This window comes from Miniopterus natalensis, chromosome 7 (assembly GCF_054644295.1).
Source record: "Miniopterus natalensis isolate mMinNat1 chromosome 7, mMinNat1.hap1, whole genome shotgun sequence".
Classification (NCBI taxonomy): domain Eukaryota; kingdom Metazoa; phylum Chordata; class Mammalia; order Chiroptera; family Miniopteridae; genus Miniopterus; species Miniopterus natalensis.
Window position 1 is genome coordinate 23,711,629 of NC_142087.1, and position 15,400 is coordinate 23,727,028.

A 15,400-nucleotide genomic window follows, 5' to 3' on the forward strand; every position below is an offset into this window, starting at 1 on the left:
AATCCTTCAGTGCCTGCCTTGGGATAGCACTTCATCCTCACCTGGAGGCAGCTACCTCCCATTTGGTGTTCGTGGTGGCTGGAGCTGACCAGAAAGAAGTACCTAGCTTTGGTGGGGTTTATGTACTCTACAGAGATTGGTAGATAATCCCTGCAGCCGAGATTTGAGTGTCTTCATGATCAGACATCATGTTTGAGGAGAATGGAGACTTCTTCCCAGTTATGCATCCTCTGATTAGCATGAGAAATTCACTGCAGGCTGAAATCTGACATTGGAGTAATATTGTGAACCCAGAACTTCCTATCTAAGGGGCTCAAACCTTGGTTAATGATTAAGATAATATAATCGGAAGACCTTCAATTGGGTTGTCTTGGCAAGCATATGCTTCTTTCAATTGCTACCTAATTTTATCACTTTTATAAAATTAACTGACATTTACCTAATACATACTTTATCTCATATAAAACGAATTATACTACATTGTCATATCATAACAATATAAAGTGAGACTGGAAGCAATGACAGATCACTCTTTTATGTAACTGCCTTAGAAAGTATTTTCTATTGCTTAGCTTTGGGACTGTGTCAAAACAGGGTATGTGTTTCCTTGAGACAATGAGGATGTGGCTCCTATAAAATGACAAAGGCTGTAAAATCACCTTTTAAAAAGGATCCTAGTTACTTCCCCAGATCTGCGGGGATCAAGGCCTTGAAATCTTAGTCAGGTCTAAACAAGACCTCATCCCAGGGCCCTGTGTCTGACTGAGTAGGGTCCTGCATGGCCAGGTTTTCTTCCTCTCCTTCACTAAGTGAGGTTTTCTTCCTCTCCTTCTCTAACCTTACCAGGATAGGGTAAGGTCAGGCAAAATGAGGGAAAGGAGCATTGCAAATTCACAGATATGATTAATAATACTTCTAATTACACTGAAAGCTGTCTGTCCTCTGATCTAGCCAAATGGGGCTGAGGCTGGTCCTCAGGCTCCTTAGTAGGAACTCCTCCAGATGGACTTTCCACAGCTGGCCTTTGGAGAATGGGCGAGTCCAAGGCCAGCAGGTGGGGTCCCCTCACCTTACCCCAGTACAAAAGTCTGTTTGGATAAAAAGAGGCTAGGTTCAGAGCACAGAAACTCCTTGCCCTAACTGTTCCTTCACAACCTCTACCCCTTGTACTTGGAGGCAGGTAGAAGAGTGCCCCCTCTGGTGAAATCTGCTCTTCCTCAAAACCTGGAAAGCTGATCTAAGGAGGCAGCAGTGGGATTCCCCCAGCAACTCTTCCACATGCTCTTCCCTTTTCACTGGTGCACCATCTCGCCTCACTACCACCCTCCCCACCCCACATAATGGCATCTTGAGATTGACTTACATAGTAATCCTGATCTAGACCTTTCCTCCCAATTAGATGTAACTGTCCAAGAGATACCTAGGAAAGATGATTTTTGAAAATTATTTGAGCAGTTGTATTAATTTAAATAAAAGAAAAATTTTACTTGGTGATTTTACTATAGTATGTTGATCCACTTTGATGCAGTTGGCATGTCTTAAAAAGAAACAGGAAAACATTCCAGACTATATCTTTTATTGGATAATTGGTTGATGCTGAGCACACAGCTTCTTTAAAGAGCGGCCTGCTGGTGAACAGCAACACCTGGGCATAGAATTCTTGGTTCTGAAAGGTGACACAAACACCATCCCATTCTCACTCCCAAAGACAGAACACGCCTGGATCTTGGTAAGAAAGAGTTCATTCCTATTAAAACCAACATTGAATGGTGCCTTTTTCTATAATTAAAATCTATGTTTTTAAAAAATGAATTTTTTAGGAGTAAATGAAAAACAAAAATTTCCATTACTATGGCAACTGGCTCTTCCATAGGCCACAGTAATGGCAGGGGACAAAAAAGGAGTCAGACAAAGAGGAGAGGATGTCTCTTCTCTTTCTCGTTTAGGGTGGGGCACTGTTAACCCCTCTAGGATTCAGAGAAAACCAAGCCCCTTGTAATTTGCATGCTCTTAAAATTCATGCTTGTCTGTATACATTACTTGTATATGAACATCTCCTCTTTCGGCCAGAAATTTATAGTATTGGTATATGTCCCAATCCAGAATCTCACTGTTAGAACTCAGATTTTCAGGTCTCTCAGTTAGTCTCACTTTTTCCACTGGAATACCTTCACTTTTTTCCAATTTGTCAGCAACTGTGAATAGAAACAAGCCAGAGAACAGCCAGGATATTCAAGGTTGCAAGAGGTAATAATCAAATTAGAGAAAACACTGTTGGGTCTATTCTCTTTAAATTGTGTAGCGATCTGGTCTATTAACAGAAAGGAAATATCCTTAGGTGATATGAATTTGCTGAATTTATTCAGTTCTATGAAAAGTGCAAGAAAGTTTTGCAACCCACACAAAGCTTGTATAACATACATCAAACCCTACTGAAATATCTTGGCCAAGTAGGTTTAAGAAAAAAAGACAGCTGCCCAGCGGGTGTGGCTCAATTGGTTGAGCATTGTCCCATGCACTAGGAGGTCGCCAGTTCGATTCCTGGTCAGGGCACATGCCCAGGTTGTGGGCTGAAACCTCAGTAGGGGGCATACAGGAGGCAGCCCATCCATGTTTATTGCTCTTTGATGTTTCTATCTTTCTCTCCCTCTCTCTTTCTCTCTCTGAAATCAATAAAAAGCATATTTAAAAAGATAACAACAAAACTTAAAAAAAAAAAGAGTTGTTGTATGACTAATAACACAACCACTCTGGTAGATAGAATGAAATTAAAAAAAAGAAAGAAAGAAAGAAAAAAGACTGCTTTTGTGGAACTGACCCCTTCCACCATGGACTTTTTCAGAGACTGAAACTACAATATAAGAGCAATAACTGCTCCTTACTTCCTATGGGTAATCTGAAAATAAATATAAAGATAACTATGCTTGAATAAACCTAAAAAAAGCATGCAGCTTGAACTATACATATAGTAATTCTAGTTTCATTAAACATATGAAATGATCTTGTTATATAGCATCTTAAATTCAAAATTAGATATTTTCCTTTCTTTTCTCAGATCCTACTAGTGCCAAAAATGTGTATTTAGATGTTGTTCTGATTATAGAAATTAACCAAATGGACTTTACCTTACTTGCTTCTTGGCAGACTTTTATTTAAAATTCTATTATGTAACCTGGTTCAGTGATGTTGCAAGATGAAATTTTACATACAGCTTTGAAAATTATTCTAGGAACATATATTAACCTCACACTCTATTGTTTTGCAGACCAAGAACAGGGTGATAGAATAATGATTATTGACTTGTTCTCAAGTGCAGTAATGGAGATTGCCAATGTATGCACCTTACATCCACTTCCCCAGGAATTTCAAATGTCATCCCATATTCTAAATGTTAATATTTATTGATGCTACATTCAAATTCTCAGTAGGAGGAAAGAACATCACAAGAACAAGTAAAACAGAACTGTTTGGGGTCACGTTCTAACAAAAATAAAAGATGAGCACTATCATTTAAAACTTTTCAAAAGTAACCACTAAGAAAGCAGAAAACTCTACATTGCATTAAAAGAATTGTACTATAACAGGTGTTAAAAGCATAGTCTTTTACTACTTTCATAAATATGTCAATTGGCATTGATTTATTTTTTTTAATTGCTTGGCAAGTCTGTTTATCTTAAAATAAATTATGTGGATTACTCACTATAATCTGCCACTTTCTTGTAATGATATAGGGCAGCTTCACAATTCTGTAGAACATTGATTCCTGATAAATATCTGTACCCCTAAAACACAGGCATATATATTCTTAATATGCTGACAATGCTGTATTTATTTATTGATTGATTTATTTAATTTTTTTAATCCTCAGTCGATATTTTTTCCATTGCTTTTCAGAGAGAGTAGAAGAGTGGAAGGGAGAAAGAGAGAGAGAGACACATCGATTGGTTGCCTCCCACATGCACCCCAACCAGGCCCAGGGATCGAGCCTGTAACCAAGGTACATGTCCCTGGCCAGAATTGAATCTGGGACCCTTCAGTCCACGGGCCGGCGCTCTAACCACTGAGCAAAACCGGCTAGGGCGACAATGCTGTATTTATAACACAACTATCTGGGTCCAAGAATATTTAATTTACAAACCAATATCATCTGGGACATCATGCTTCCTCCAGCACTTCCAAAGGTGTAATATATCAGTGCCTAAAGTTAAAAATAAATATATATATATAATCTAAATTTGAAACTCTAATCATTGCTTTTCTTATTCTGAGCACAGAAATGAACTTTGAAGTACTCCAAAATAAATTCCAAATTTCATTCCTTTGTAAAGACAGCTGACATTTTTTGGTGGTGGTGGTGGTGGGGTATTAGTGAGCTCTGCAGTCAGTAAAAAGGGCATCGTACATGACATTTTATTTAATCATCACAAAATCCCTATGAAGTAGATATTATCTATCTTTAATGAAGAAACTGAAGTATGGGACATTAAGGAAGTTATGGTATTTTAACCCTAAACTTCTTTATTGAGCTGGTGCTTTGAATCACTGTACCAGAGAAAGCCCCTTTACCTGAAGAGTAGATTCTATTCAATGCCCCTTTTAAAAAATCAGTTTTGTTTCAGGAGAAAATAGAATGACCTTACCTTGGCTTGATTATATTCCATTCCTATTCCATAAGAAGACAAAAATCCCAATGCCTAAAGCCCAAAAGAAAAAGTCAATAAATACACTTATTTCATAATTATTCTTATCTACATTGGTAAGGGATATTTTAAATATCTGCTTCATAAAAATTAGTATTGCTAACTTATTTCTTATACCATAACAAAGTGCCTTTATATATATAACTGGCCAATAAGCACATAAAAAGATACTCTACACCACTAACCATCAGGGGAATACAAATCAAATATATAATCAGATATCCTCATGCCCATTAGGATGACTACTATCAAGACAAACAAGCAAAACTAGGAAACAGGAAGTGTTGACAAGGATACGGAGAGACAAGAACCCTTGTGCACTGTTGGTGGGAAAGTAAAGCAGTGTAGCCACTGTGGAAAATAACATGATGATTCCTCAAAAAGTTAAACAGAATTACAATATGATCCTGCAGTTCCACTTTTGGGTATATACCCAAAATAATTGAAAACAGGATCTAAAATAAATATTTGTACACCCATGTCCATACCAGCATTATTCACAATAGCTAAAGTTGTAAGCAACCCAAGTGTTCATCATCAGTGGATGAAGGGATAAACAAAATGTGGTAGGAAATTATGTTGAACACTGTAGCTTAAAGTATGTCTTGATATTTCATGGAGCAAGTCTCCTCTCATTATTATACTCCCAATTGTTTACTATTCTTAAGCACTATAGATGAATTTTAGTGTATGTATGCCAAGTGTCACCAAACTTCCATAAAATAAATAATTTTTCACTTTTTGATATACTTTGGAGATTTCCTTCTGCCAAATACTTACAGGTAGACATGCCATAATTTCATAGCATTCTTCTACTGTTAGACATTTAGGGCAGTTAAATTCTTGCACATGCACAGGTATACATATTTTTTAGAACATATAACTGGAAATGGAATTGCTGAGTCAAAGTGCTTATGCAGTGACAATGCTAATAGGTACTGCCAAACTGCCTACCAAAGCGTTATACCAATTTACCCTTACCAAAAGTATGTGAATTACCCATCCCCCATACTCCCATCAACACTGGATATCATTGATCTTCAACTTTTAGTTTTGCCAATCTAATGGATAAAAAAATCTTGTTTAAAGTAGGATTTCCCAAATTACTGGTGGGATTGAGCATATTTTCTTATTTCTAGCCATTTAATTTCTTCTGTCATTTGCATGTTCATATCCTTTGCCCATTACTACTAGGTTTATTTGTCTTTTCTTATTGTTGTGTAGGAGCTTCATATAAACTATGTGTATTAATCATTTGATTGTTATATATTTTGGTGAATATATCCTCCTAGTACTGCTTGTCTTTCAACATGGATTACACTAGTATTTCATTATATAGAAATTTTAAAGTTTTAAAAGTAAGATTTCCCATTTTCCTTACAGAGCAAAACAAATATCAATAATAAATACTCAGAGTGACTTTTCTGGAATCTACACATGCCATCTGTTCTATATTTTACATCAGTGAAACAGAATATAATATGTCTTCATATTGCCTTCTCAGATTATGTGTTTACTAAGCCACTGATGTGTACTGGTATGAAAATAATGTTTACTTGCACAGTAGGTGCCAAGATCAGTATTTCAGCTTGATTAGTTATTAGAGGGAGACAATGGAGTGGAAAGTGAAGAAAAATGCTTTACTCTATCAAAAATGAAATTAAATGGCCCAAATCCAGAGCAATGACACCACCAAATGCTGGTGAGAATGTGGAGCAACAAGAACTCTCATTCATTGCTGGTGGGAATGCAAAATGGCATAGTCACTTTGGAAGACAGTTTGGAAGCTTCTTACAAAACTAAACATAAACATAAACAAAACAAAACATAATCTTACCATATGATCCATTAATCACACTCCTTGGTGTTTACCCAAATGAGATAAAAACTTATGTCCACACAAAAACCTGCACACTGATGCTCACAGCAGCTTTATTCACAATTGTCAAAACTTGGACGCAACCAAGATATCCTCAGTAGCTGAATGTGTAAATGAACTGATATATCTAGACAATAGAATATTATTCAATGCTAAGAAGAAAGGAGCTACAGAGCCATGAAGAGACATGAAGAAAAAGAAAATGACTATTACTAAGTATAAGAAGCCAATCTGAAAAGGCCTCATTCTCTAGGATTTCAACTATATGACATTCTGGAAAAGGCAAAACTCAGACAGTAGAAAGATCAGTGGTTTTCAGGGGTTGGGGGAGAATGAATAGCTGCAATGCAGAGGATTTTGAAGGGTAGTGAAAATACTCTGTATGATGCCATAATGGTGGACACATGCCATTATATATTTGTCCAAAGCCATAAAATGCACAACACTAAGGGTAAACTCTTAAAAAATGAAACTAAATAAATACCTCTTACTGAGAAAAACTGTGGCAGGGATTACTGGTTGTACCTTGGGATCCCCCTCCTTCCAGAGTAAAAGAACTCTTGATTTATAGCTGAGGATGTGGCAACCAAAACAGACCGTAAGGTTGAACCATAAGAATTTGATGGTGTTGTAGGTCAAATAACAGCAATGTCATCTTTTAACTTAGCATGTTCCTTGGCCTCCTTAGCAGTCAGGTGTCACCATGTGATTAAGTTACGACCAGCAGACATGAATGACAGTGATATGAGCAACTTCCAGATGATGCTCTTAAAGATGTGTATTCCCTTTCCTCTTCCTACTAGCTGGAATGCTGACATGATGGGGAGCCAACCTGGACAGTGTGAAAAAGGGCAACATCCTAAAATGGCAAAGCCACAAAATAGGAGTCTGAGTTCCTGATGACTTTACAGAGCAGAGTTACCTTCCCCACTCAAATTGAAAGGCAGGGAAAGCTATAATTCTGTTTTGTGTAAGTCATTTTATTTTGGGTTCTCCTTCATACTCAGCTAAACCTATATCCTAACTCTGTGTTTATCAAAGTACAGTTTGTGATCACTTGGAACATAAAGACATTTCAGCAGGTCTTCAAAGTAAAAATGATTTTTATAATAAAGATATTTGTGTTTCTCCTCATGTTGACATTAGCACTAATGGTGAAGACCAATGGTAACTAAAACTGGTGGCATGTTGGCATGAATCAAGGGAGGGCTCCAAACCTCCATTTATATTGTTATTCTTCATATATTACACTCATAGGAAAAGTAAATATGCTAGTTTCATTTAAGAATGTTTGTGATGAGGCAGTAAAAGCATTATTTTTAACTCCTGAATACATGTTAATATTCTATATGAGAAGATATGAAGTAGCATAAAGCAATTCTGATAGTAAAATATATTGAGTGTTTCAAAGACATTCTTGAAATGCTTGCTTGAGTCGCAAGCTGAACTAGCCACTTTTTTCATGGAACACCATCTTTACTTGAAGGAACAATGGACTGGCTATGTTCATTTAGATTGGCAGACATTTTCCTGGAAATGAACAAAAAAGCTGGTCACTTCAACAAAAACAACTGAAAGTACTTGTCAATCATAAATTCAAGTTTTTAAGAAAAAAATTAGAATTTTGGAAAACTTGTATCTGATACTATGAGCTTAACACTCCATTAAAGACTTTTGATGAGACCAATGGTGATATTAGTGAATGTGTTCTTTTGCTGTGTCAAATTTGGAAGATCTGTATAACTCAGTGAACCAATATTCTCTAAATGATCGTTACATGATGTTATAAAATGATGTATGATTAAAAAATCCCATTCAAAATTCAAGATACACTAGTCGATTTAACATAAGAAAGTAGGAAAAAGTTCATTGATGTGATTTTTAGATTCCACTTTTCAACTGAGCTTTAAAGAGTTATCAGTCACAATTTTGGTGTGGGACCAAAGAATATATATAATTATCTTAAAAAGCTATTAAAATACTGTTTCCTTTTCTACTGTTATTTTATTTGCTGATTTTTTTCCTTTTAGTCTTTTGAGATATAAGCTTGTGTTTCTTGTTTATTAAAATATTTAAAGCTGTATATTTTCCACTTCATCTGGCTTTAGTTGTATTCCATAACTTTTATGTATAGTGTTATCATCATCACTGAGTTTTTAATATATAATATCAGTTTCTATTTTATCTTTGCTTTTTGCTAAAAATTAGGAGACTGAGAATTGATAAGAAGCTAAATTTTAAGTATCTTTTCATCATTAATTTTTAGTTTTATTGTTTCTAGTCGAAGAATGTAGTATCATTTATATTTTTAAAAATAAATTAACATTTTACTTTGTGTAATTATTTTTTGAAAATAATTTTTCAGAATTATAACTTTTAAATTTTGTTTGTAGTTTGCACGTAGATGTACTCAGTGCGTACTTTTTTTTGTCTCCCTGGATTCTCTTTGTGAAACCACCTTCCATTCTCTCTTCATTTGGTTCAATGAACTAATGGGCTTCTCATTCCTTTCTGAATCTAGGGGTGGTCACATGACATAGGCTCAACCAATCAGATTCTTCTCCTGGATGCAGTGAATTTTTTGCACTTTCAAAAATATTTTTTCATTTTTTTTCAATTACTGTTTACATTCAATACTGTTTTGTATTAATTTCAGGTGTATAGCATCGTAGTCAGGCATGGTACTATACATAGTTATTACAAAATTATTGACTATATTTTCTATGCTGTACTTTACTTCCTCAGGAACTACTTTGTAACTATCAATCTGTACCTATAAATCCCTTCATCTTTTTCACCCAGTCTCCCAAAGCCACTCCCTTCTGGCAACCATCAGCCTGTTCTCTATAACTATGAGTCTGTTTCTGTTTTGTTTGTTCTTTAGATTCTACATATAAATGAAATCATTATAGTTTTCATCTTTCTCTACTGAGTCATTTCACTTAGCACACTATCTTCTTGGTCCCCAGATGCAGTGATTGATTCAGGGTGGGCTTGTGTTCGAACAATGATTTTAATTAAGTCATTGGGAAAGAAGTTGGCTTCTTTCACAGAGACTTTCTGATAAAAGGGTGAAGGATACCTAGGGTTGTTGCTGGCCATCTTTGTCTCCACATGAGGTCAGCCTGCTCAAGATAAAACCATCACAGGAAGAAAGCAAAGCAAGAAGCTAAAGAAAGTATGTCCTGATAGCTTCATTCTTCCCTCTTGATCCAGGCTATCTAAAGGCAGCTATAACCTGGACTTCACAGTTACATGGGCCAATAAATCCCTTTTTTGCTTAAGCCAGTTAGGTTGTATTCTCTGTACCTGAAACTCAGAGAATCCTGATTCAAGTGGTCATCTCTGTTGATGGAAGTTCAAGTTAATAGATACTTAAGCAAAGTTAATCTCTGTATGGTAGTTGCTGCCTTAGTACTTAAACTGTGCTAAGCAAATCACTTTCTTTTTTGCAAAACTCTCTGCCTTTTAGACACTTGAGGGCAGCTGTCTGGTACCTCTATTGTTCTCTTTTACAAAGATTCCTGATTTTGCCTTCCTCATGTAATATATTTTGGGTTATATGCACCATCTTGTGTGTTCTCTGAATCTGGTCTACATTGTGGATGCCATATTTCTGTCATGGCCTTGTCAAAACAAAATAGTTACAAGTTCCTAAAAAAGGGAAGCTATCCCAAAGTAGATGAAACTGTATTACTTTCTTTTACTCATTTATGTGCAAAATGAATGGCTGCAAGCCAAGCCTTGCAACTCAAGGCAGGAGAAATGGCCAAATCCCAAGGGATAGATGGAAACTAATGAAGAATGAGAAGCTGTGGTGACCAATTTATTTATCACGATAGATAATGATTAAGGTGTTCACATCAAACATTGTCAGAAACTTCTTGCTCATTTTGAACTGAACTTCCAGCAACATGTGATTTAATTGAAGGAAAAAAACTATGTTTAGTCAAATTGGAAAGAGTCAGCACTAACAGCTGCAGAATGAGTCAGTAATTTGGAAGAAATTCTGGAGGTAATCGAGGAACACTCCCTTAAGAAATGTTGCACTAATGATATTCTTAATGCTACAGAGAATGGTACTGTGTTGGACAAAGACAGTTACCAACTAAGTTTTCTAAGTTTAAAATGGATTCAAATGGACTCTGAATGAGAAGAATTTTGGAACACCTTAATTTATTTAACTTATATTTACCTTTTTATATAACCAGATTGACATATGATAAAAATCCATCTCTAAAATGTCTAAAACAACACTTTTAATAGAAATAAAACCGAAATTCTAGTAAGAAAACACTGATTTATACTTGGACAGCTTTTATATGATACACTTACATGACTTAAATTTAAAAAGTATGTACTTATAGTAAATGGTGTCTCATAGTGGGTAAAATACGAAATTATCATCTCTTTTGCAAACTTTCCCATTTCTCAGTTTAGCAGCCCTGTAAAACAGCTTGCTTAATACAAATTGTTCTTAATGAACTCACACTGCTTAAAAAATAGTATAGCTTCATTTTATGGGATTTTCATAAACAAACATTAGGAATAGATGATGGGGAATCTTACTCATTAAACTCATCAGCACTATGTGTGATCTGCAGAATTTAGCAGCCAATTTCCAGGGTTTGTGGTTCCTTACCTGCCCTCTTTAGTCACTGACAAGTTGGTAGCGACATCATTTACAAATTCTCTCAATATCCAGGGATGGAACTGAATTGGGAAAGAGATCTGAACTCACCACAAACAGATGTTTGCTGCACTCTGCTTTAGGTGCTCCTGAGAAAAACACACTCTAACCTTTTATTTCTGAACTTACGTATCCTTGTTTTATTTTAAACACAATTTCTTTTGGGGGGGAGAGTTAATATATGAGTCTAACATTTTATATAAATTCATCAAACTAATAGATGGATATGTATTAAAATTCTAATACTTCTGAGGGCTTATAAACATCAATACCCGGCTCCAAGTCACTCCTTAGTCTCTTCAGAGACAACAATTTCTAATTTTAGCATTTTCTTCTGATAATTGCCACTGTTGTGACTCATGATAAGCTGCTACTACTTGTTGCTAATTTATATATTTCACATGTTATCTATAGATTTGCTATATGATAGATATTGATTTAGGTCATCTGTATCACTTTCTCACTTTTTCTCCTCACTCCCCTTCTTAATCCAGTCTTAATCCTTCTTAAACACTGTATTTTGTCAGCATATAATTGTAAAATCTGTTTTGGTGTTTCTAATATTTTCAAGGTTCTACTCATTTGGAGCTTTATCATTCCTGTCAGCATTTTTAGAAGTTCATTCCATACTCCTATGTATATCATTGGCAATATGCCTTTCATTTCAGGCTTTATATTAAAAACAATCTAGTATTAGCCATTCGACTCAATAGTTGATGAACTATTTGAAGAGCACAGGGTCATAGGGCAGAGTCCGGTGGGAGATTGCCAGACTTGCTTTTACATTGGCATCAATCCATTAGTCTTCACTCTTTATCTACCACCATCAAAGCCCATATTTCTATTCTCTCATCAAGTTCATGAGAACATCATGCAAGACTTTGTTAAGTGTGTCCCTAAAATTAAGATACAAGATCTGATAATTCTATCAAAATAGAAAATGAATGTTTGTAAACTTTTATTACAATTTCAAGGACAAAGAACTATGATACTTTTTAACCTAGAGAGCTGACTACAAAGTTCAGTTCCTAAAAGTATTATAGCTCTAACATGTGGTTTATAAGTGTGATTTGTATAATCTACTTAATCCATAAACTGGAAAAAAACACCACTTCTATGATTCAGCCAATTCCTTTTTAGTCTCCAAGGTTCCCTTTTTAGGACAGTTGACCATAAAGGCTGTTATTAATAATGGAAGGTATCTGGAATCTTAGTACTCCTGTAACCCTTGTAAATTTATATTTAAAAAGGTTTAATTGGCTCCTTTTAAGGATCTCTCTAGCCAATATTGGATTTTTATTTTTATTTTTGCAATGCTTAGCAATTTTTGATTCTGCTCAGTTTAGAAGCTGGTTTACTTATATAGAAACTAGATTCTGCAACTGTAGAGAAGTGCTCTTCTCTGTATAAAAAGTTCACTCTAGAAAGTAAGGACTAAAACCATCATTTTGCTAGCTGCAAAGCAGCAGCCCAGAGACATACACTCTCTCTCTTTAGCAGAAAAATAACAGTGGGTGATTTTGAATTAATTCTCTGGAGGGTTCAACTTTCATTTTATTTGTGTTCTTTATACTCTTTAAAGCATGGTAGGCACTAGAGGAAGACAACAGATGTTATGGGCTCTCACCTAGTCACTATGCTGATTACAGCCAGTGCTCTCCTATTCCTTTACACCTGGGCATTGTCACCCAACAACTTTACAATACTCAGGTTTTGGTATTTGATCTTTTTCTGAGATAAGGGCTGAGATGAAATGAAGTGGATTATAGAATGATCAAATTTTAATCCAGAGAAAAAAAAATGCTGTGAGTCAAAAGAGAGGAGCTACATAATAGCGATGACAGCAACGACACTTTCAGTTTTTTAAAGGTCAAGCTCTGCAAATTAGATTTGTTTATAAGACTTGATTCTGAGCTCAACCACTGGGCTGTGCTTTTTAAGGAACTGTTATAGCAGCTGGGATTTGAATGGAAACAGTTAAGCATAGAGAATATTTTATTATATTTTAAAACAAATTACTCAGGTTCTATAATAGCAATTTTAAAATTAAATATTTCTCCTCTTTTTAGTTGTTATATAAGACATTATTGTTAAAAGAGAAAAAAGATTAAGCAAGTTTCCATTAATTGTTGTACAAGACTTGAAAGCATCTGAGATCATTACTTTTAGCTCTAATTGCTACCAAACAAAAGTGTGAATCAACCCTAATGAACAACTCAGATCCTGTCTGCACCCTCACTACAAGAACATTAGCATCAAGATAAAATGCTCTACACAGATAACGCTAGAATTATCAAAGTGATTATTAGATTGATACTAAAATATTTTTTCAGTAGTAGCACAGTAATAATAACTGCCATCCGTCTATGAAACACTTCTATAATTCAAATCTGAAATAAATGAACTATATGTGGAATCTGCCACTGTGACAGTCCATTCTGTGTCTTACTCCTCCTACAAGTCTCGATGTGGCTTTTTCTTTATATCCTTAGTTGTAGCACTTCTGTTCAGCTAGATTTTAGGAGGTTCTGAAAGATGATTGTTCTGTAGTTTAGTTGTAATTTTGATGTGGTTGTGGGAGGATTTGAATACTGCATTTACCTGTGCTGCCATCTTGACCGGAAAGGCTTGATGGTATCATTTTAGTGGCGGACATGAAGATAACATTTGGTCTGTTGTGGAACTTTATATTTTTGATTATCCAAATATGGAGAATGAAGGCTTAATAACTCTCATATTTTATTGTAACATTTATAAACCTGTTTATTGTTTTGTAAATATAATTATTTTATATTTAACTGTAAAACATTGCCTGGGGTAAATATAGTATTCAACAACTTAAATTAATTAAAATTGTATGGTTATTTAAAATGGTGATGTTGATCTATATGTATTTACATGAGAAGATGTCTATGATATGTTGTTAAGTGAATAAAGAGCAGATTAGGAAATAGCAACTAAAGTATGATCTCATTTTTAAAAATAAAATCTACATAGTTATAGGAAAAATTCTAGAAAAATAATAGTGGGAGTAATATTTATATTCTTTCTTTATAATGAATGATTACGAAGTTCCAGGTATGGAATTAAGTGCCTTCATATATTATTTTAATCCTCACAATAATTCCATTAATTAATTCATCATTACCATTATATAATTAATAAATATAAATATATAATTAATCATACATAAGTATATTATTAGTTAATTATATTTCTTGTCTAGGTACTGTGCTAAATGCTAGATACCCAGCAGTGAACCAGACACAGCACCTTGTTATTTTTCAAATCACAGTTTACAGTCAATATTATTTTGTATTAGTTTTAGGTATACAGCATAGTGGACAGACAACCATATACTTTTCAAAGTGTCCTCCCTGATATTTCCAGTACCCACCTGGCACCATACATAGTTATTACAATAGTATTGACTATATTTCCTATGCTGCACTTTACATCTCCATGGATAGTTTGTAAAGCTGTACATATATACAATGGAATATTACTTGGCCATAAAAGAATGAAATCTTACCATCTGCAATAGCAGGGATGGACTTAGTGGGTATTATGTAAGTGAAATGTCAGGCACAGAAAGACAAGTACCACATAATTTCACTTATGCATGGAATCTAAAGGACAAAATAAATGAGCAAACAAAACAGAAACTAACTCATAGCCACAGAGAGCAGACTGGTGGTTCCCAGTGTTTTATCATTATCCTAACTGTACAGATGAAAATTAAAGAGGTTGCCCCAATCATCAACAGTTTTCTTGTCCAATTTCTGGTTCAACTAAACATACAGACTCACAAGACTCCCATAGGCTAAATTTACCAATAGTCTATTCAGGTGGATATAGCACAGGAACCACAGTTTGCCAGAAGGTAGCATTAGGCCCTCCTGTCTGTGGGAGTTTTTGCAGCAGTTTCACAGTCTTCCAACAGCCATCTTTGGTCCCTCAGATGATGGCTCAGATCCAAGGGGTGAGATTCATACTGGGGGGGGGGGGGGGGAGGTGTGGGAGCCATCCTGACATAAAAATGTCACTCCTCATGTAACAACTCCATAGGTATAGTGTCCAGCATCCCCGTAAGAATCACTACGACCATCATTTATTTCTAGTTCATTACAG

The 15,400-nt window shown here is 35.2% G+C and overlaps 1 protein-coding gene across 1 annotated transcript in view; it reads right to left on the bottom strand.

Annotated features, from left to right (window-relative positions):
- The window catches only part of SEL1L2 (SEL1L2 adaptor subunit of SYVN1 ubiquitin ligase), a 47,414-nt gene that overhangs the window by 20,581 nt on the left and 11,433 nt on the right, over positions 1 to 15,400 (bottom strand). The window contains exons 5-9 of the mRNA XM_087819297.1: positions 4,641 to 4,694; positions 4,139 to 4,198; positions 3,701 to 3,782; positions 2,041 to 2,195; positions 1,364 to 1,420 (exon numbers count right to left, since the gene is read on the bottom strand). Coding sequence (XP_087675423.1) covers positions 1,364 to 1,420; positions 2,041 to 2,195; positions 3,701 to 3,782; positions 4,139 to 4,198; positions 4,641 to 4,694 — 408 coding nt within the window. The remainder of the gene's footprint in view (positions 1 to 1,363; positions 1,421 to 2,040; positions 2,196 to 3,700; positions 3,783 to 4,138; positions 4,199 to 4,640; positions 4,695 to 15,400) is intronic.